General features: G+C 52.9%; 2 protein-coding genes across 3 annotated transcripts in view; one reads left to right on the top strand and one right to left on the bottom strand.

Moving 5' to 3' along the window:
• LOC111140847 (HMG-box containing 3) overlaps nucleotides 1-11137 on the top strand; it is a 44741-nt gene extending 33604 nt beyond the window's left edge. For both annotated transcript variants that reach the window (XM_022493062.1, XM_022493063.1), the window contains 7 exons: nucleotides 706-837; nucleotides 1734-1918; nucleotides 4971-5190; nucleotides 5883-6016; nucleotides 6808-6924; nucleotides 8580-8789; nucleotides 9770-11137. In XM_022493062.1, coding sequence (XP_022348770.1) covers nucleotides 706-837; nucleotides 1734-1918; nucleotides 4971-5190; nucleotides 5883-6016; nucleotides 6808-6924; nucleotides 8580-8789; nucleotides 9770-10237 — 1466 coding nt within the window. In that variant the 3' untranslated portion in view covers nucleotides 10238-11137. The remainder of the gene's footprint in view (nucleotides 1-705; nucleotides 838-1733; nucleotides 1919-4970; nucleotides 5191-5882; nucleotides 6017-6807; nucleotides 6925-8579; nucleotides 8790-9769) is intronic.
• A 152-nt stretch (nucleotides 11138-11289) lies between these two features.
• LOC111140850 (colony stimulating factor 1 receptor) overlaps nucleotides 11290-22400 on the bottom strand; it is a 29476-nt gene continuing 18365 nt past the window's right edge. The window contains 11 exon segments of the mRNA XM_022493068.1: nucleotides 11290-12149; nucleotides 12244-12352; nucleotides 13236-13335; nucleotides 13852-13963; nucleotides 14044-14166; nucleotides 15181-15278; nucleotides 15394-15485; nucleotides 17555-17717; nucleotides 18376-18486; nucleotides 18972-19076; nucleotides 19223-19349. Of these exon segments, the coding sequence (XP_022348776.1) occupies nucleotides 11967-12149; nucleotides 12244-12352; nucleotides 13236-13335; nucleotides 13852-13963; nucleotides 14044-14166; nucleotides 15181-15278; nucleotides 15394-15485; nucleotides 17555-17717; nucleotides 18376-18486; nucleotides 18972-19076; nucleotides 19223-19349 (1323 nt within the window). The 3' untranslated portion in view covers nucleotides 11290-11966.

The raw sequence follows: 22400 nt of genomic DNA, 5'->3' as shown, positions 1-22400 counted from the left end.
TTTTTTTTTTTTTTTTTTTTTTTTTTTTTTTTTTTTGCAGGGGGAGATTGTCTTTTGTTTTTCTTTTAATTTTTATGTAATCAGATTAAATCTTTTCCATTATGGTTTCAGCATATGGTATTATGCTCAGAAAGGTCTTCCCCACTCCTCTGTACTCTTCCTTTATGGAAACACATATTCCAGAACTTGATTTTGTGCAAATTTGTGCATTATACTTCCTGCAAATATAAAATCACTCTCTTCTATTTGTCTTAAATTGACTGCATTTAAATCCTTCTGAGTCATCTATCCCCGGATTTGGCTAGAGATATTGATAGCTATTGTTATATCCTTGGGCTAGAAGGTGCTCCTGGCCTTTACCCATGGTGCAGTTGTTGAAAAGTAGAGGAAGAGTGGGGTCCGGTGGTCATGAGGGCTGAGCTGGGTGGTATGGAGGGTTTTGTTTTTGTTTTTTTAATTAAAAAATTTCTGTATGGATTTCACTGCTTGCTTTTTTCATTTAACATTGTATTATGGACAACTCCATGCCAGAGCATTTAAGTCTATGTTATTCTTTTTTTAATGAGGCATAATTTTCCATTTTAGGAGTGTACCATTATTAATTTAATTATTCCCCTATTGCTGGATATTTAGTTTGTTTCTAATTTTTTGCCATTGTGGATGTTTTATAGTGAGTTTATTTGTTGCCTCTTTTTAACTTTGCAGGTCTCTTTAATGTGGGGAACAAGCTACTCGTGAGCCTGGACTTGCTTTTTGCAGTCCGGAACCAGATCAAGCTGGGAGAGGACCCCAGAGTGTCCATCAGCGCTGTTCTGAAGTCGGTGCAGGAGCAGACAGGTACAGCTTGGCTTGCTCCCTTTCCCATACTAGTCCTGAGTTTCCTGGGAATTTTCAGCGCTGCTTCTCCAAAGAGAGAAGAATCTGGTAGTTTGAAAAGGAGACATTCTTGACTTCCTGATACACTGCTCTTTCTGAATTTTATAAATGCCAAGAGCGTGAGTCTTTCCATCCACCCAGGGACCCTCAGCAGAAGATTAAGCTGACTCTTTAGAAGTTGATCCTTTGATGATCGGTAGAGTTGGCTTCACCGCATGTTAATTGTACTCGTTCTGAGTACACAGCTTCTGGAGGTCTGCTGCCAGTCCTGAGGCTCATATTGAGACCTGAAGGTGGAGGTCACCCTCCTTAATATTAGAAATGATTTTTCTCTTTGCTTTCCTTCTTTCTTTTGATGCTTTCCCCTTCCTATCCTTGTAAACTTCAGTTCACTTGCAGCTTGCCTGCTATGAGGTCAGATGGAGTAGGGCAAAGTTCTAGGGTTAGAGAGGCCTGTGTTTGAGTCTTGGCTCTGCCAGTTAGTGGCAGCATGATTTTTGAGCAGTTATCCTATATCTCAGTTTCTCCAGTTGTAAAATGAGGATGAGTATATCTTCTGTTTCATAAAGATGTGAGAATTAAATCAAATAATGTATTTGAAGCTGTCAGCACATGATCTGGTGCCTAGTAGTTTGCTAGCGCAAGGCGGTTTTAATAATTCTGTTTGGAATTGCCCTTTGGGGTTGTCATCTGCACCTTCGAAGGCCAGGGTACTTGACCCTTAGGGTGGTTAGTACTCTCGGGTGTCCTTTGGGCAGGAATCTTGTGGAGTTGCTATTCTTGTTGGCCACTGGCTCATCCCCAGTGGCCTCAGGGTCTTTTTTGTGACCTTCTCAGAGCTCTTGCCCTCCTTGCAGAGAAGACTCTGACCTCAGAGGAGCTGAGCCAGCTGCAGGAGCTGCTGTGCAATGGCTATTGGGCTTTCGAATGCCTCACTGTCCGAGACTACAATGACATGATCTGTGGCATCTGTGGTGTGGCCCCCAAAGTGGAAATGGCCCAGAGGAATGAAGAAAACGTGTTGGCACTGAAGAGTGTGGAAGTAAGTGCCTCCTGGCCACCTCTAGAACTGTCCTCACACTTCAGCAGCCACGTTCCTGCAAGCTGCCCTGGGAGCAGATGGCTCCAGTCCTGCCTGGGGAGATGAGTGGCTTTTTCATCTAAGGAAGGCTAGATGGAAATAGAAGCATTTGTTACTTTCCAATGAATTCATTAAATATGAACCAGGTGCATTTTCTAGACACTTGAGACAGGGCAGTTAAAAACCCGTAAAGTTTCTGTGTTCATGGGGCTCAAATTCTGGTGTAAGAAGATAGGAAAAAACATTATTAATAATTGCATATGTTATATTAATGTCTATTGTATAGGCAGTATGTAGAATTAAAAGTAGCATAGTAAGAGTAAAGCAGGTAAGGAGAGAACAGTGTGGCAGAGAGACAGAGACTATCTAGAGGATAGTCAGAGGGAGGCCCCTCTGATATGGTGGCATTTGAGGGGAGATCTGAAGCCCACAAAGCTTTCAGGGGAGGAATATTGGCAGAGAGAGCAGCAAGACAGAGTCTGAAGTGGGCTTACTGTGCTTGGTTGAGGAGCAGCAAGAAGGCCAGTGTAGCTGGAGCCATAGGAGCAGCGGAGGGAGTGGTAGGACTTGGGAGGTTCAAGAGGCTGCAGGTGGCCATGCTCTCCATGGGGGCATGTGGGCCACTGTGAGGACTTAAACCCAGTGAGCTAGAGATCCAAGGGTGGGTTTTATGGAAAAGAGACACCTGATCTGTGGCTTGGTTCTTAACTAAAAAAGTGTTCACATGAAGATAATACCAAATTCATATGGCCTTAGACATTAATTCTAACAGCCAAGAAATACATGATCCTGATCATAAAAGACTGGCAAAAGCAGATAAATTTCCCCACTTCATTGTATAAGGCCAGATAACCTTGAAAATAAAGCCAGACATTTAATATAAGAGAACAAATTGGAGCTAATTGTATTCTTGACTATAGTTGCCACAGTGCTGAATAAGATAATAGCCAGTCATCTATAACAGTGAAGGAAGTAACCCATAATGACAGGCTTAACCCAGGAAAGCAAGATTGCTTGAAAATATTCTAATGTAATTTGCTCCTGTACAGTTTAAAAGAAGAAAACCTGTATGATTATTTAATAGTTGTAGAAAAGGGTTTCATTATCATTCAACACCTATTTATGATAAAACTCCTAGTAAACTGAGAAGAGTAAGAATCTTTCTTGACCTGGTACACAGTGTTTTAAAAAAAAAAAATCACATAGATTGCTGAACTCTCTCCCGTGATCATGCTGAGAAGTGTGGTGTGTGTGCATAGCTATGGAGTGCCTCATGGGTATGCTAGTAATAACTTGGGGAGTGGGGGTGAGCTTTCCAACCCTGAACTCCAGCACAGAGACAGAGAGGACTGGAACATGAACTCTCCCTTTAGGCACTGGACTTGCAGCTCACCTGTTCACCACCAGGGGTGGTACAGGCCCTTGAGAGAAAAGCTTGGGTGCATTTTGGCATGGCCAGCTGATCCTGTGAGGGATTTAATACATATATCTCCTTTTATTCCCAATTTTTAAAAAAGTATACATTTTGCTCACATATCCCATTTGAAAGGATGATGTTGCATAACAAGATACATGAAAGTAAGTATAATGCTTTCTGGAGTCTTCTAAATGTTCTTTGTAGATAAAATGACCGGTAATAATTTTTAATTAAAAAATTAAAAATAATTTTAACCAAGAGGCTATTTCTATACTCATTCAGATCTCCTTGTCTGATGGTAATCTAATGGTGGTGGTTTTTGTTTTTTGTTTTTGTTAAGATTTTATTTCTTTATTTGACAAAGGGAGGGGTAGCACAAGCAGGCAGAGTGGCAGGCAGAGGGAGGCAGAGGGAGAGGGAAAAGCAGACTCCCCACTGAGCAGAGAGCCCAGTGCAGGACTTGATCCCAGGACTCTGGGATCATGACCTGAGCTGAATGCGGGCGCTTAACCAACTGAGCCACCCAGACGCCCCTAATGGCAGTGTTAGCAGTGCCCAACTAGAATCACGTTGAGCACGTTACTACCTATGCTGGGTTCTTACAGTGTGCTCAATGCTTGACTGAAAAACACATCTAGCTGCAGAGACCATTTGGTTTTCAGAAGTGAAGAGATGCCCACCCCCCTGCAAAAGCTCGCATCTCCTAGTCCTGCCTGGCATCTGCCTTGTCTGATCAAGGCTCTTTCACAGAATGGAGTAGAAGTCCCTTCACTCTTGGTGTGCCTGTCTCTCCTCTTCTACAATACTGGGTATATCTTCTGAGAGACCGAATCTAATTCATTTTCTCCCTTGTGCGTGTGCGGAGTGGTGTGGTGCATGGGCAGAGAAGCAGGTAGAGGGTGTTCTGAGGTCAGTGAGAGGAAATAAGAAGTTACTGAACGAAACTCAAATTGGCAGTTGTCCAGGAGGAGACAGTTTGGTGGCCTTTCCCCTCAGGGACTGTATAGAGGAGGACCCTCTAGACTAAAGACAGCACATCACTCTCAGTTGGCATTCCTTGTCCCTTTGTTTTGGGGAGAGAGTGGGCTCAGTAGCTGTGAAGTGTGGTGGGCGTTTCGTGCTGTGTACTCACAGCATGCACTGGCGTCATAGGTGGTGGGGACACACGACTTGGGCTTTGGAACTAGACTTTCGTTCCCATTCTTATTCTGCCCCTTACTGCGGTGGTCTCGCCTCATACAGCCCCCCAGACTTGTGCAGTAGTTAATCAGACAGCGTCCCGACACGTGACAGGTTTCGGCTATGGTAGCTCCCCTTTCCTGGAGGCTCAGGGAAAGAGCTTGAACAAAGGCAGGTGCAGAAGGGACTAAGGGCTGTTCAGGTATTGGGGACAGCTGTGGTATGGGAGAGGGGAATGTGGCCAAAGGCAGGTAGGTACTAAGATGTCAGAATTGGGGCCGGGTGCCCTGGCAGTGCATGGCTGTCTGACACCAACCCCCACCTTGTTGTCCCCGAGTGGATCAAGAAGGGGGGCTCTTGTGTTGCTAGTAGTCTATGGTTCCTACATTTTGATCTTTTTTTATCCTGACCTTTTAGTTCACCTGGCCTGAGTTCTTGGGCCCTAGTGAGGTAAACGTGGAGGACTTTTGGGCCACGATGGAGACTGAGGTGATTGAGCAGGTGGCCTTCCCTGCCAGCATCCCTATCACCAAGTTTGATGCTTCTGTTATTGCCCCCTTCTTCCCACCACTCATGAGAGGAGCTGTGGTCGTCAACACTGAGAAGGACAAAAACCTGGATGTGCAGCCAGTACCTGGTAAGAGCACTGGTGGCTGACTTGGATCAGGGAACAGCCCAGTCCAGAGTCGGGAACATTTCCATGGCTAGACAGTATCAGTGGCAGAGCGGAGTGGGAATAGGCTCATGGAGAGGTAAGATATCGACGCACTGAGGTGACTTTATAAGTATTTAATATGTTGTGGTCCACTGGCTCTCACACAGTGCTTCTTAACATCAGATGCTGAGGGCCCACCTCATACTTGCTGTTTCAAGGCCCAGAAGTTGGTTTTTGTTAAGACTCCCACCTAGCTCACCGGTGCTCATGCAGGTTCAGGAACACAGTGTAAAGAGAGTGTTTTTGGAATGAGACCTCCTGCTCATCATGTTGCTGCCCTTGTGGAAAGCCTCTGAGAGCTTGGTTCTGAAAAACCTTAAAAGAGTAAAAGCTTACCCATTTTGGGGTCCTTTGCAGGGGCACTCTGCTGGATCTCTCCCCTAGACATTCAGGGGCAGAAAGCCAGTTCTGAGAGACTTCGTACATCTGCAGAAGTTAGATCTGCCTCAGTCCGCTGCCCTTAGCCCCTAGGGCAGTGCTCGGGGTAGAGCCTGCTTGCGCCACTTCCTGGACTTGGGCCTCATCCCCGGGTCCTCATCCTCACACATGACAGGCTCCCTGTGTTGTACTGTCTGGTGGCAGTGCCCTCCCCTCAGCAGGGTCGTCTCTTGCAGGCCATGGCAGTGCCCTGGTGAGGCTGCTTCACGAGGGCGCCTGCAAGCTCGAGGACATTGGCTCCTATGGTGAGGAGGAGCTGCGGCACCTCTTGACGCAGTGTGGCATCCCCTTTGGGACAGAAGACTCCAAGGTGAGTGGCGGTGGCGGCAGGGCAGAGAGGGACTTAGGGAGCAGGCTGGTGGCCTTCTTTCTGGGCGAGGAGAGGAGCCACCTGTGACAAGTGCCTGTTTTGGACACAAGGTGCTAGCAGTCAGGGGCGTAGATCGTTCACAGCCAGGTCACCATAGCTATACGAGTCCTTCCCCTCCAGTCAGTTCCTCTGGCGAAGGTTGTGGTCCAGACTCGGGTCAGGTCCTGGCTCCCACACTGACTGGGCATGACCTTGCTAAGCTGCCTTTCATCTCAGCCTCATTTTCCTGGTTCACAAATTGGAAATAACCAAACTACTGACCTGACAATGTTGTAAGGAAGGCACTTTGCCCTGTGTGGTTTATCTCTTCTCCAGGCCCTTAGGGAATGAGCATCGTTCTATCTGGGGAAGGGGAGGGGAGTGTGTTTTATCCATACATTATTCACTTCATACTAAAGTCCTGCTGAAATTTCATGCTTCCTTCAAGTTTAGACTCAAATATTAGCTTCTCTTTGAAGCGCCCTGCCCTGTGAGAAGTAGGAAGACCCGCTAGGCTCAAGATAGCACCTTGATAGCTCTGGCTGCCTCTCCCTGAGACCTACCTGGTCCTCTCAGGGCCTCAAAATCACCATCTGTACCTAGAGGATGTTAAGCTAGTGAGGCGCCAAGGCACATACTGGCCTTGACAGTTTCTTCTTTTGCTTTGGGTATTGAAGTGAGCGTTTGGTGCTGCACACCAGGTCTGGTCCCTTAGCATTTACTGCTTTGTATTTAATCTTGTCCTGCTCCAGGAACAGCTCTGCTTCTCCTTGTTGGCCCTCTATGAATCTGTACAGAATGGAACCAGAGCTAGACAGCCCCCATCTCATCTCACAGGGGGTAAAATCTACAAGGTGTGCCCCCATCAGGTAAGGGGGTAGTAAGGAGGAGCTTGGGCTGAATTTGTCCATGTCCGATTGCCCACACAGAGACTCTGGTTGATGCAGCTCATTCTGTGGGAGCCGGCACTTGGGTCACTGGGCAGCCTGTGGGGTAGCTTCTTATGGGTCAGGTGCCACCCTTTGGACTAGGAAGGGAACCTGGGTCATCACCAATGAATATTAAGCACCCTTTCACATCCTGGCCCTGCGTCAGCTGTTGAGGGTACAGAGGTGAGCAGTGAAGATTCATTCTTTAGTTGACCTCATGTTAGAGGGGAGGTAGAGTCATCATGGCTTAGGGAGCTAGCTCTAAAGGAACTAGACAAAGCCCTGAGATAGAAGGCGACTGAGAGGGACCTGCTGTCTGGGGTAGCTAGGGAAGGCTGAGCCCAGTGATGAGTTATGGAAAGACTGTTCCAGCAGAGGGAAGACTGACCACTAAGTCCTGAGTGGGGAAGCCTGGTGAGCCCAGAGGAGGAAGGTTGGGACCTTCCAGAGGACCAGAGAGCAGATCATGTAGAACTTTGTAGGCCACAGTAGTGGTCTAGGTTTCCCTCTGAGAGTGCTGAGGGGCCTACTGGACAGTTCTGAGTGGGAATTGGGGAGCACGTAGTTCTGATTTTGGTTTAAGGAGAGCACCTTCGTGTCTGTGGAGCGTGGACAGGGTAGGCACTGGGATAGCACTGGGAAGGCTGAGCACTATATGACACAGCAGGCCCAGGAAGATATTGGGGTTGATAACCCCCTGAACGGGTACTAACTGGGGGAGGGATTGCTAGCAGAATCTTCAGTTCTCTCAGGTGTGAGAGTGGGCGTGTCAACAGGCTGTCAAAAGAGAATCCAGTTCTCAACTTCTTCAACCAAAGCTGCATTTGAGGGACAGACTGGGTGCCTTTGCCCTGGCGGAACAGAGCCTGTTCAGTGGACTGTGTTCATATGACTAGGGACCCTCTTGTGAGAAGCACTTGACCACAAGGGGCTGTGAGAGTTACAGAGCCTCCAGGCTGTGATGGGCGAGCAGTATTATTAGGAGGTGATAGCTACGGCTGGTGGGGGCGAAGGTAGGGAGGAGGCGGCTGATGCAGGATTTCCCACTATACACAGAGCTCTGCCTCCCCAACCACAAAGTGGTGCCTGGGAGCACTGTCAGTGCAGGTGTTTACTAGTCTACGTTGAGGTTCCCATGAGGTTCCCACCTGCACAGCATATCTGGGTCTGGTGGGGAGCTGCCCAAAATAGAGCTGCTCAGAATGCCCCACCCCCAGAGGCTAGTGCCTTGGGTTTGGGGTGGGGCCCAGGAACCTCCGTCTCTAACCAGCTGTAGCTGCCAGTGCTGTGGGGCTGGGAATTGGAGCCCCTGGACTAGAGGGTGCTTGGTATGGCAGTGTGGAGGGTGGGGTTTGGAGTGGATGCTCATGGGGGCCTCTCAGCCTCAGTCAAAGACTCCCAGCCATATTCTCTCAGGAAGTCACGGATGAGCTGGCGACTTCATTTGGGGACAGAAATGGGAAGCAGAACGTGATGGGCTCTGGAAGGATGGCTGTGGCGTTAGTCACGAAACCTGATTTTTCATCTTTATGGGAAGAAGACTCAACTCTGTGTGCTGCTTCACCCTCTGCTGTGACTTCCTTCTCCCTGCTCAGGTGATCTGTGGCTCCAAGTATCTTGTGCGGGGCGAGAGTGCCCGCGACCATGTGGATCTGCTGGTCTCTTCTCGCCATTGGCCACCTGTCTACGTGGTAGACATGGCCACACCAGTGGCCCTTTGTGCTGACCTCTGCTACCCAGAGCTGACCAACCAGATGTGGGGGAGGAACCAGGGCTGTTTCTCTAGCCCCACAGAGCCACCTGTGGTGAGTTCCCTTCTGAAGAGCTGGAATAAATCCCTCAGCCCATGTCTCACCTCCTGGTTGTTTGGGAAGGCCTTCTCGGAGCCATCTCCAGCATCCTTTGTCTCCACTAATATTTTGTCTTGATGCTCTGAGCCAACATTTCCTCCACAGATTTTTACTCACCAAACCCTGTGTGTGTGAGGCCCCAGCATGTCACTTAGGAGTGCCCAGGGTGTCCCAAACAGGTATTTTGCGGTTGCCTTCCAGATAAGCCTGTGAAATTGCTGCCTTTGGGAGACCTCATACACGTTGGTGTACTAAAGGTCCGGACCAGTCAGGTCTTGGGTCTGCCCATGAATGTACTACATGGCATACCTGTTGTGACCTAGAGGCACAGAGACTTAGAAAACATCACCGTATCCAACTCTCTCCATTTAGTAAAAGGTAATGGTCCAGAGAGGGGAGATGGACTTAGCCAGTGTCACACAGCAGATAAGTGGCAGAGCCCTTGTACTGTATATTTTGGTGCTTTGTACGAGACAGTGATTCTTCCTAGACCCACGCGCCCTTTGCTGGGAAGAGATGTTAGGACTGGCAACAGAAAGAAGGGGACATTATTGTCACCACTCAGCCTTTTCCTTAGTCACTGGGACTCAACTGGCTGTGTGAGCTTGTGCCTGGCACTGCCGAAAGGCAACAGCCTCAGCAAGAGCCCTGCTGCCCACTCCTTGCAGCCCCAGCCAGAGTCATCTAGACATGGCACTAAGCAGTAGCAGCTCAGGTAATCGAGCATCTGTTCTGAGAGGTGGTCCCTGTGACTGTCCCCATCTTCATGAGGAGAGGGAAGCACAGAGGAAAGGGACTTGCCCCAGGAGGTGTGAGCATATATGGTGACGTGAGGGTGTAAATGGTGCTGACAAACCCCCCTTCACTTTCACCCACCCCACAACTTTTACCTTAGTCATCCCTCATGTCAGATTGGTTTCTTCTCTCTCCTCCAGAGCGTATCCTGCCCAGAGCTCTTGGACCAGCATTACACAGTGGACATGATGGAGGCTGAGCACTCTGTCCAGCACCCAGTCACCAAGACTGCCACACGTCACATCGTCCATGTAGACACACAGCCCAGTCCTGGTGACCCCAGTACTGGACACCACTCTTCAGCCCTGTGCCCTGAGTTGGCGCCCTACACAACCATCCTGGCCTCCATCACAGACAGCAAACCAAACAGTGTCCGCCAGCGGCCCATTGCCTTTGACAATGCCACCCACTATTACCTCTACAACCGCCTCATGGACTTCCTCACCAGCCGTGAGATTGTCAACCGGCAAATCCATGACATTGTACAGAGTTGCCAGCCTGGCGAGGTGGTCATCCGAGATACCCTCTACCGCCTCGGGGTAGCTCAGATTAAGACAGAGGCAGAGGAGGAGGGTGAGGAAGAGGAGGTGGCTGCAGTGACAGTCTGAGCCAGGCTCTTGCACAGGGACTTCACCATCAAGCCATAGTGAGGCCCTTGCCCAAGGCAGATCCATCCAGGGGACCGGCCGGCGCGTTCACCTTTGGGGAGGCCTCTGATGCTGGGACTGACCAAAGAGCTTCCATTTCCTGAGCACGGTGGGGCCCAGGGTCAGGAGAAGCACCAGAACACTCCTTACTTGGGGACTTAGTATGTTCAACAGAGGGGAAAGGAGGCTGAAGGAATGCTGGTAGCTGGTGGCTTCCCTGGGGCCTCCTGCAGGTCAGGGTGGAGGTCCTGGGGTAGGCGAAGGTGGAATCCAGCACGGGGGAGGGGGAAGGCTGCAGAGGTATCTCTTCCCACCCCTGGGGTTCGCTCTTTCCAGCCCCTGCAGCCACACGACTTCCTTAGCCTGTTGCCTTTGACTTGGGGCCTTGGGGGCCTCATTAGCTCTAGGGGTCCCTTTGGGCTCTTGATTTTCCCAGAGGAGGGATGCATTTCCCTCCTACTCTTCCTGCACCCAAATTGGGGGGAAGCTGAGGAGGGGAGAAACAGCCACAGCTTACTTCCAGGACTGTCTTCTCTGCCCTGAGCTTTGAGGAAGAGGATCCCCTTCCTCCTTTCCCTGGCCACTGCTGCTGCACCGTACATCCTTTCTGGGCTCTGGACCCTCACCATAGAGGGGATGTGGCCCGTTGGCATGACATAACCTGGCGGCAGTAGGAAAAACTCCCTTCTGTGAAGGGGAAGCAGACTGGGCCATAAGGAAACAGCGGGACTGGCTCAAGTGCCTGAGGTTTGCTTAGGGCACGGGAATTGGCCGTGTGTTACTTAATTTATTGAGAGGAGTGGAGTAGGTGGCTTTTTTCCCTCCTTCTTCCCCCGCCAAGAATAAAATTTATTAAATTATCTGGTGAAGCAAGAGTCAATTCCATGCTCATTGTGTGGGGCACAGCGTGGTGGCACCCCAGGTGTTGAGTTGGTCACTTAACATGAAGGAGGATGGAAGAGGTCCCAGGGAATCCGCAGGCCCCCGAGTGGCACAGAGAACTGGAGGCCAGCTGTGTTAATGCTGTTAGTTTAATGACCGAGACATCCCGCAGGGTGACTGTTAGTTACAGGGAGTCAGCTTGGTGGCATGCATGCCGCTTGCTTGGTGTGGCCAGCCACACGGGCCCCCAGCCTTCCAGCTCGGAGTGATGGGGGACTGGGCAGAACCCCGAACTTTAGCTGCCACCTGGCTCATTGTAGCGACCAGATCCGGGGTGGGTGGGGCTATAGGGACCAGAAGGTGGGGACTAAGAGGTATAGTTCCTTCTTAGAAAGGAGCCATGCCACGGCTCTGAGGTGCCTGGGCTTTTCAGCGTTGGGAGGTACAACACGGATCCATTTACAGTGAGATAGTGGGGAGTAGGAAAAGGGGTTCCTAGAAGTGGGAACAAGGTTAAGAGAGTGAGCTGGGGGTTCTACCAGTTGGCATAGCGAACACGAGGCCATAGCATTGAGAACAGTGGGCGGGGGGCTCAGCCCTAGCCCCTGACTGGCAGTGATGGCCTAGGCCCTGGAAGTGGGGTCCTCCCCACACTCCTGTGGATCTCACATTCCTGAGTTTCAAAGCTGGGCCGGGCTGTTGAGTGAAATGACCAAGGGCAGAGTCTGTATGTTCTCCCCGCAGTGCCCCATCCACGGTGGAGTTGAAGCTTGGAGGAAGGGGAAAGCAGTGCTTCCTGGCCATCCCCTCAACAGAACTGGTAGTTGTTGGGCTGCAGCAGGGGCTGGGCGATATCCCCCTGCTCACAGCAGGCCAGGTTCTCACTGGAGCTCTCCTCTGGCTCGCTACTGCTGCCGCCGCCGCTGCCGCTGCCGCCGCTGCTGCCGCTGCCGCTGCCGCTGCTGCTGCTGCTTGGCAGATTGGTGTAGTCCTGAGGGTGTGAGAGCCCAGGAGAAGTCAGTCCTGGATTAGGCCCAGCCTGGCCTGCTGGAGCCAGCCACCACCCTGAGGTCGGCCCCACTCACCGGTGCTCTCTTGTCCACTGGGGCCTGCTCCTGGAGGAGGGAGCAGATCTGCTGGAAGGTGGGTCTGCGGGTGGGCTCCAGGGCCCAGCAGGCCTGCATGATGCTGTATCTGAGACCGAACAGAGGCTGCCTGTGGGTCTGGGGACCGTGACCCACATGCCTGTGCGCATGCGCATGCACACACCCTGCAGTCTTGCCCAGCAGAGGTCCTGAAGCCTAGTGAGAAGCAAGCCTGACGCAAGAACTGTGCTACGTTCTTGACATGCATTGTCTTATTCAATCTCCCCAGTAGCCCTTGGAAGGTATTTCCATCTTGCCCATTTGACAACTGAAAGGAGAAGAAGCTCAGAGATGTTCTCTTTCCCCAACTCCTAGAACTAAGAAGGGGCACTTTTGCTGCCTACAGGTAGGTTTGCCAGGTGGACTGAGAGATGAGTGAGTGGCCAGCTGTAGCAAGAGGTGAATAGGGCACGTGGGCTGCAGGGGCCATGGATCTGGCGAGCCTTCGAGCAGTGAGTGCGGGGCATGGGGGGTGGCTGTGCTGAGAGTGGCAGGGGAAAGGTGCAGTGGGTGAATTCATGGCCCGCTGGCCTGTGCAAAGGTGACGGTAGGGAGGCGGCTCGTGATGGGCCAGTTGCAGTGAGTTGGTGGAGGGGCTGTGGTGGCTGGCTGGTCGGCACCACAGATTGCCAGGACAGAAGAAATGACGGGAGCCTTCCCCGAGGTCATAATAAGAGAGTCTGACTTAAAAACCTATCATCTGAGTTAGGATCAGTCCCAGTTAAGAGACCTCGGAGCACATCCTCTAGGCTACCTAGGGAACCAGTGGAAACCCTGAACTCACTTGGAAAAGGGTTTGGTTTAGCCTACTGTGGGGGAGATAAAGCCTGGCCCTGGAACACTGGGCAGGGAGATCAGGCTCACACACACACTTCATCCCCTTCAGCCAAAGCCTGGGGTGTCCTCTTTCCTCCCTGGGGTCCTTCACTTACATGTTCTTTGGGGCAAACGCAGGCTGGGCCATTTGGTATCCATCCTTCACCAGCTTATAGAACTTGCTGTTCACCAGAATGCCAGGGTAGGGGTTCAGCCCTGCAAAGGCCAAGATCATGTAGGAGACCATGCTCAGTGCTCACCTTCACCTGCCCCCACACCCACGTGCATCTTGGTGAGACTGGGCTGTGAAGAGTTACAAAGGGCATAGGCTTCAGTGGAACTGGGGAGCCTTCACCCAGGCTTCACCAGACCCCACAGAGAATTCCAGCACAGGGCTTGGAATAAGAGGTCAGAGGAACTCGATGAAAGGCTTAGCCCAAGTCCCTGTGCTTAATGCTCCAGAAGTGGGATATGCACGTTATGAGGGAAAACCATTCGAGGAAGCAGCAACTGCTCGGGCAGGCAGAGGAGGCAAGAGCCCGGACGGAATGCCCAGCAGAGTGGAGCATCGGCCCAGCCCACGCAGGAGCTGCACTGCTTCATTGTCAGATGCTTTGCCCGTCATTTCACCAGCCTTTGCCCTGGGCACCAAGGATCCTTGACTGGCATCCTCCATGATGCATAGGACACTGTGGTAACCGAACACGATTGAGCCCGGGGCCGGCAGCTTACCGAGCGAGAAGATTTCCCAGAGCAGGATGCCGTAGGACCAGACGTCGCTCTGAACCGTGTAGACACAGTCGAAGATGCTCTCTGGAGCCATCCACTTCACGGGCAGGCGGGCCTGGCACAGCAGACCCCGGTCACCTCGGACCCTGGCTCACTGCCCCCTCCCCAGCCTGGCCCACCCTCCCCAGCACTCACATTGCCCTTGACAATGTAGTTGGAGTCATTCATGATGTCCCTGGCCAGCCCAAAGTCCCCAATCTTGGCCACACGCCCACTGGTCAGCAAGACGTTTCGGGCTGCCACGTCCCGGTGGATGCACTGAAGGGAAGCACTTGTGGGTTAGTCTCGGCCCCTCCCCTGCTTGAGCCTGAGGTGCCAGGGGAACAGCCAGGGCCTAGAAGGCCTTGGGCTCCTGACTGAGGGAATTGGCAGCCGTTTTGGTTCTCTACTCTGGCTCCTGTCCCCACCTTCTACCAAGACCCAGGTCTGAGGAAATTCAATGTGGTCAGACAGTTCAATGTTTAAGAACCACTGTCACTGCGGCCCTCTGGCCCTGAGCAGCGGCCGCTGACTTACAGCAAGGCAATCTGCTTGGGCAAGAAGCAATGAGCCCTGGTGCTGGGAACAGCCTCTGGACCCGCCCCCCACCAGTTACCAATGATGGCAGCTGCCACCTCCAGGGCCCTGCCATGCCAGGCTCTTCTCAAAGCATCTGCACACCTTACAACCCTGTTTTGCCCTCAAGACAACCCTGTGATTTTGCCCATTTTTATAGGTACAGAAACCAAGGCTCAGAGAATTGCCGTAGTTGCTCAAAGTCACGCAGCAAATGGCAGAGCCAACGATCAAACTCTGGACCCCCAAATCTGTAAGGGGTACGGTCGCAGCTCCCACTCACTGGGACCTTCGTGGGTTGAATGTGTTGCATACGTTTTATCCCCTCACAACTCAGGGAGGTTCCTTTATCAGCCCCATAAGACCAGGGCCTTCACAAAGGGACACAATGGTTGTCTTGTTCACACTGTTGACCAAAACTGAAGGAATAAAGCCTGTTCTTGGAAATGGGGTCCTCCATTTGCTGCATACCAGGGAAACGGGTCTGCTCAGGCTGGTGGCTCCCACCGTCCCGCCGTGGAGGAGCGCTCAGCCGTGGGTTTCTCCCGCGCACTCCTAGAGGCTGTGTGGCACTCTGGCTCCGCCTTGGCTCCGTCATATACCCCCTTTCCTGCCCTTGTCCTCAATCATCCAGCCTCACAGCGGGGCGGGGGTGGGGGGGGCAGCTGCCTCCCGGCCACCCTGGGTGACCACACTCAGACCCAGTTTACAACTCACGTTCTTGGAAGCAAGGAAGGCCATGCCCTGGGCCACCTGGCTCGAGAAGTGGAGCAGGTCCCGCAGCTCCAGTGGTCGCCCATCCTCCTTGTCCAGGTCTGGTGTGGGGAGAAGTGTCATGGCAGCCCTACCACACCCCTGCCCCTTCCTGCCCATCCCCCAGTCACCCTTCTCCTCTGCCTCTCCCCCACCTGCATCCCAGTACATCCTTACCTTGTTCAGAGAAGGAGTCATTTGAAGAAGAAGTAGAGACAGGCCTCATCTCCACATAGGTATCTACACCCTGGCTGGAGAAGCCGCTGTCCCTATACAGGAGAAAGGTTGGGGATGGGTGAGAACCTGTTGCTACACTGCCCAGCTCAGGCCTTGGCCACTGGCTCCCCATGGCCTCTCCAATCGGCAGGGAAGGACGGGGATGTCAAGGTCCACTCAAACATCTGTTGCTGACAGGGAATCCCCTGCCACATTCTGTGCGTGTGATCATTGATCTCTGCTTGGCCATCCAGGGAGGAAGCTCACAATTTGTTCTATCGTTGGGCAGCTCTCTGCCTATTAGAAAGTTCTTCACTGTTCCTAATGCCACTTTGCCCCTGAGATTTTCCTCCTGCTGGTCCTCGCTCTGTCCTCACGGGCCACAGAGAATGAGGCTCACTTTTCCCATAGCAGCCCTGCAGGGATTTGAGCATACTCTAGGTCCCCTTCCCCAGACAGTGGCTCTCATGGCTGGCTTCACATTCAATCACCTGGGGAGCTGTCAACTTTCCCTGTGCCCAGACCACCTCAGAAATTAGGGGCAAAACCCAGTCAGTCACACTTTGAAAGCTCTCCAGGCGATTCCAGTGTGCAGCCTGGGTGAAGGCCACTGGTCTGGAGGAGCGCTTCTTAAACTAATTCAAGAGCACATAATCCACCTGGGGTGGGGGGGGTCTTACTGAAATGCTGATTCTGATGCAGGAGGTCTGGTGGCCTGAGCTCCTGCATTTCTAACAGCTCTCAGGTGATGCCTTTGAGCTTACTCTTTGGGTTACGGTTGGAGAAAGCACTTCTCTACATTGAATAGCCACTGCTGCTTCTAATAATCCAACTAGGTATGATTTCTGGACTCCCCCCTCCCCGATCCCCTCTGTGATGGAGATGTGCACCTCGACAATGCCCATACTCTAGTGTTCCCAGAAAGAGAAGGAGGTGGCCCACTTACGCTTTGACCATGGCAAAAACCATCCCCTCCCTTGGTTTAGAAACTCTACTTCCATTAATGTAGCCTGGGAACCAACTGGCAGGATTGGTTCACATGCCGTGTGCCCTTGAGGTCACATCACTGAAGCCTTTCCCCATCTGCACATTTGAAGATCAGAAGTTAATAGTTTACTTCAGTTCTCATTTTGATTTGCCTGGCCTGAGGTTCCAGCCTGCAGAGGCCCAGTGTGAGCTGCCCTGTCAGAGGGGCGGCAGAGAATAGAAGAGGAAGCAGATCCTGCTCAGCCCTCATTTTTGAGGATACCAGATGGAATGAAATGGCCTCCTTCCCCTTTTGCCTCCTCAGGCTTGGCAGCTGACAGTAGCTGAGACAGGGGCCCCGTGTACACCCTTCTTGTTCCGATCCTGTCTCAGCAGCCTCGCCCTGAGGCCCCACATGCCCCAGCACTGAGACTTCAGAACAGTCAGGAGGCTTAGGTGAGTACCGAGCCAGGAGTCAAGGGAACCTAGTTCTAGTGTGGGCTCCGCCTCTGCCCCTGACTCATGTGTGACACGAAACTGGCCACTTCCTCTCTCTGGTTCCCTGTGTGGCTTTGTCCATCTGCCTCAAGGGTGGCTTCCAGGAATCACAGCATTACAGAATGACAGAGTAGGAAAGACTCTGAGAGGTTCAATCCCCCGATGGCTCACCCCGGGGAAACCAAGGCCCAAGTAGAACAGGGGCCTGGCCACAGTCACCCTGTTTTATCCCCGTCTCCAGACTCTGTCCGGGCGCTGTGCAGCCCCTGACAGCCTGAGCCTGTGGGAAAAACAGGGCAGTTTGCCTTCAAGCTCTCCCCATCTCTGGCTAGAGCGCTGAAAGGATCTTGGTTGATCTTTTATGTACATTAAAGTGATGATTTTGTTAACTAACGCCTGTCTCCACCAGACTGTGAGCTGCCCATCTTTGCCTCCATACTCCTAGTTGCCCAAATTGCCCAAATATTTGTTGGATGATAGGAATAAGTAGTAGAAAAACCGAGTTGGCCCATCTAAGCTGGGGTGACTACTCCCCACGGCAGAGATGGGAATGTGAGAGTCACGCGGCCACCCAAGCCTGAGTTAGCTTCACAGACAGACGCAGCGCCCCCGCCCCTTCCAGTCCCAGCCTCCTTCCTGTCCTTTGCCAGGGTCCTACCTGCGGACGTATTTCTTCTCCAGGTGGATGTTCTTGTAGCCAGTGCCTGCCTCGGGGTCCTGGCCCACACTCAGGCTGGGTCCCAGCATGGCTTCGGCCTTCCTTCGCAGGAAGTTGAGCAGGTCGCCATAGCAACAGTACTCGGTGATGACCAGAACAGGGCCTAAAGCATCCAGGACCGAGGGGTAAGTGCACTCCTTAGCCCATAGACACATGGGGTGGGGTGCTATGGCCTTCTGAAATGGGACTCAGGAGCCCTGAGTTCTAATCCTGATTGTCTATGAGCAGCTTTTTCTGCTTTCTGTGCCTCAGTAATCCTGTCTGTCTAAAGCAGAGGAATCTCAAAAAACTGCAGCCCAAGAATTCCTACTTCAAAGGAAATCTGTGGCTGTTCCATATGGGTCAAGGCTGCTACAGAAGAGAATGGGACAGACTGGGAGTCCTGACAGGCCCTGGGGCACCTCTGTGGACCCTGTCATGAGTGTCCAAGTGTCTCTGGGTGGAAGCTTCTCTCCAGACCCCCAGAACCAGACTCCCGGCAGCAAGACCCGGAGAACTGCACTTTTATAGCCCTCTCTGGCTGACTTGGACATCCACCAAGGTTTGAGAACCAACGAACAGAGCTCATAGAACTGTCCCTCAGTCATAAGCAGCTTCTGACCAATCCAGGCACCTGGTCTAGGAATTTGAGGAATGCTGAGGTAGAGATCCTGCCATCACTTAGAGCAGGTGGGAAGAAGATGGAGTCAGGTGGCCCTGGGCCCTCAGACACCCAAGAGGCTCTAAGACCATGGGCCCCAATGCCTGCCAGGACCCCTCACCTCCGTGAGTGCAGGCTCCCAGAAGGTTGACTATGTTCTCGTGCTGGCCCAGGTGACTCATGATCTTCAGCTCTGACATGAGGGCCTCCTTCTCGTCTGCGTGAGCCGTGGCTGGAAGAGGGAACCACAGGTCCCATAGATGGGGAGAGGGCAGGGCATAGATAGCCACACAGACAGACATGAGACACCCAGGAGAGCAAGCAGGGCACACCCAGTGCCCCAAAGTGATCAGTGACCAAATGAGAGAAAAGGAAAAATTCGGACACACAGATAGGAGTTAGGGAAAGAGGAGAGATGGCCCATCCCTGAGCTGCTCTCTAGGGGCAGGAAACCAAGCTGTGGCCAGACCGTGGCCCAGGGTGGCTTCTGTGCGCCCCAGCCTCTCTGGGGCTCCATCAGAAGCCCCTCCACACCCAGGAGCCAGGGGGAGGCTGGAGCTCACAAAAGAAGCCAAGAGTCCTTGCCCCCAATCCCAGGTCCTACCCCAGGCCAAAAATGTGGGTGGTGACTCTTGTGATGACCGGGAGGCCCTCCCCCAGCAGACACCTCCTCCTCCCTCTTCCCCGAAGTTCCCAAAACCCCCTCCCCTCACTCACACTTGAGCATCTTCACGGCCACCTTCAGGACAGCATCTTCCGTGCCCAGACCAAAGGCTGTGGCCTCCACCACCTTCCCAAAGGCGCCGGCTCCGAGAGTCTTCCCTGCCACACACACACACACACACACACACACAGTCTCCTTAGGTCCCTGGTGACAAAGAGCCCTTTGTCTAAGGGCCCACAGGCTCCCTACAGCACATGCCGACCCCATGACGGGGGACGCGGGGGTGTGCTAGGACCCGGCTCACCGAACCGCAGGTTGTTTCGGGGAAACTCCCACTTCTCGTTGTAGGGCAGCTGGGTGGGGTCAATGAAGGTGTAGCTGTTGCCCTCATAGCTCTCGATGATCTTCCAGCGAACCTGGTACTTGGGCTTCTGTAGAGGGAAGCGGGGGGAGGGGGGAGCATACGTCAGCTGCCCGCAGGCAGATCTGGTATCTCATCCCTGACCCCCAAGAGCAGGGGTGTGGGAGGCCTGAGGTGTGCGGGAGGAGGCGGGGTGGCCTGTCCTTGCCTGGCTTGGCCTCACCATGTGACCGTCCCTCTTGCAAGCCTTGGTTTCCCTACCTGTGTACTGAAAGACAGGGGGCGGCGGTGGGGGTGGTAGGATCACCTCCGAGAACCCTGCCAGCCCTGATAACTTGGTAATTTCTGACCCGGTAGGGGGGACATTTCCATCTCTCCATCCGTCCATCCTCCACTCCAAATACAGTCTGGTTTTGTTTTCAGGTTGTGGTTAGATACACACAACAGGAAATTGACCATCTCAACCATTTCTGAGTGTACCATTCAGAAGTATTCATTCACACGGTTGTGTCACCAGCCTCCACAATGCTTTCCGTCTTGCAAAACTGGAACTCCGTCCTCATTAAGTGACTCCCCTTTCCTACCTCCCCTTAGCCCCTGGCCACTTGTCTCCCGAATCCAACGACTCTAGGTACCTCACTTAATTCCAATCAGGCAGTATGTGTCCTTTTGTGACTGGCTTATTTCCCTCAGCCTAATGTCTTCAAGGTTCATCCGTGTGTCAGAATTTCTTTCCTTTTTAAGGCTGAATAATATTTTCAGACAAATATTTCACCAAATTCCTATTTGTGCCAGACACTATTGATTCAGAGCTAAAGAAGATAAATGTAAAGCCCTTTCCCCCAGGCAAAGGGCTAAGACAGGCATTCAACTCACATACACACATGGGTCAGACATTTTCCGACAGTGTCATGAAGATGGTAAATCGAGGTAGTGGGACAGAGAGCACCAAGTGCAACTGAAGGTAGGTCAGGGAAGGCCCCTGAGGAGGTGAGGAGAAGGCGGCCAGATGACTGATGGAGGAAGCTCTTTGCAGGCTCGGTGAAGACCAGATGCAGAGCCCTGCAGGTGGGCTGAGTCCTGGCAAGTCTGAGGGACGGAAAGGAAGTTTCCCCCGGGGGTGGAGGGCTTGAAGGAGGTGCGGATGTTCCAGAGACAGGAAGGTCTTGAGCGCTGGGATAGGTGAGTGGATTCCCTCCTAACTGCAGAGAAAAGCCCTTGAGGGTGCGACGCAGGTGAGGGATACTTCGGACTTTATGTTGTCAAAGGAGAGGGAGGGGGCACAGCCAGATGCAGGGAGGGAGGAGAGCAGCTGCCTCGCTCTTTCCTGCCCAGGATGGCAGCTGCTTGGGGGCGTCACTCCAGGGGGTGCCCATGAGAAGTGCTGATGGAAGATGGACTTTGGGTGGAAAGTGGAAGCTGGGCCTGGGTGGTGGAGAACACTGAGGCCTTGGGTCAGCAGTCCCACTCTTTCCGGTCAGTCCTAGGGGACAGGGACCAGCTGGGCTGTGTTTAGCAGCTGGGCTCCTTCTCTGGGCACCCAGCCTGGGGGACCTAATGGTTGTGCGAGTGGGTGTTGGGGAGGGAGGCAGCCTGTGGCTACAAGTTGCACGGGATTAGGAGAAAGACTCCAGAGAGCCATAGGGAAGAACTTCTGGAACTTGGGAGAGGAGACTGTGGTTAGACACAAGGAAGAACTTCTGGGTTCTGAGGGAGGCTGCAGGTAAACCTAAGAACATCCATGCCATGGCTTGGGAGGAAGAGTCTGAAGTGGGACCAAAGGAGGAACCTTGTGAATCACAGAGGATTCAAGCCCCGCGTGTGGGTCCCTTCCCTACCCTAAACATGGAGAGAAAGCCAGGAGGGGGTTCTTGGACCCCCCCCCCCAAGCAACTTCCATCTCCAGGGGCTTCTGTGGCCAAAGCTGTTTTTCTTCTCACCACTTCTCCTTCTTCTGGCCCCTGCAGCTGAGCCTGAGTCAGCCCCCTCCCCAGCGCCACCCCGCCCCCAGCCAGGCAGAGGATAAGAGGGTAAGGTCGGGGAAAGGGGGTTGTCAAAGGAGGAAGAGGTCATCTGGTTGGATCTCAGGTCTCTGAATCCCAGACTCTACCCGCAGGAACACACAGCTCTCTTCTGCCTCCCCCTGCGCCTCCGGCATCCCTGCCCCTTCCTGGAAGATAGCCAGCAGCTCTGCTTCTGTACCACCTTGGCTACCTAGGGCTTCTACCTGGGGGGGTCTCCTCTGAAGGACAGCCCTTTCAGGGAAGTTGGGACGGGCCACTTCGGCCAGGTTTCCTAACGGAAGTAGTTGTCAGGATAGGAGGGAGTGCTCCCTGATCGCCCCTGGTGAGCACGGTGCCGGGCAGCACCCTCAGTGCACGCGTCATCTCACTCTTTAGGACAAGCCCAGGCTCACCCCACTTCCCCTTGGTGACCGAGATGGGCAGGGAGACATCCCAGTCCTATGACCCTCCCCATCTAGGCCTGATTGTTCTGGGCTACTGGATGTTCTCTCTTAGGAAGGTAGCAACCTCAACACTTCCTGCTGGAAAACCTGGGGGTCCTCCCATCTGGCCCCAGTCAGCCTCCAAGCCCCAGAGCTCAGTTCTGACTCCAGAATCCCAGCCTTCGTGCCTCCCTACCTCATCCTTTCCTCCTTGCGTCCTTCCTCCTTCCAGCCTGCTGACTCCTGTCCTTTTCTCCTCCCCCCTCGGCCCCCCTTGTGGTCTCTCTGGGGGCCAAAAAGGCGATGACTCAGCTCTGAGGCAGAACCAACCCCTCCCCCCACCAGAGCCACCCCTCACCGCAGGTTCAGGCAGTGAGGACGGGCCAGACAGAGTCCCCAGGGCAGAGGCAATGCTCAGAGCCCCATGGGGCACAGAAGAGGGGAATTGGCTGGAGGGCCCAGAGGTAAGGGCATTACCATCTTGACCCTTCAAGGTCTCGTCCCATGAGATGCCCTCCTTTTCTTGGCCTTCGATGGGTTCAGGGGACAGTTACATTTCCTGGATGGGAAATGAGGTGGCTGGGACTACATGTTCCAAAAATAGTCCCATGGAGAGAAGGTAAGGTGTTCCCAAACCAAAATTGGCCAAGGGTGCTGGGCACCTAAAGGTAGAAG

The sequence above is a fragment of the Enhydra lutris genome, unplaced genomic scaffold (assembly GCF_002288905.1).
Source record: "Enhydra lutris kenyoni isolate GAN:26980312 unplaced genomic scaffold, ASM228890v2 scaffoldscaffold5, whole genome shotgun sequence".
Taxonomy (NCBI): domain Eukaryota; kingdom Metazoa; phylum Chordata; class Mammalia; order Carnivora; family Mustelidae; genus Enhydra; species Enhydra lutris.
This window is presented reverse-complemented; position numbering and strand designations above follow the sequence as displayed.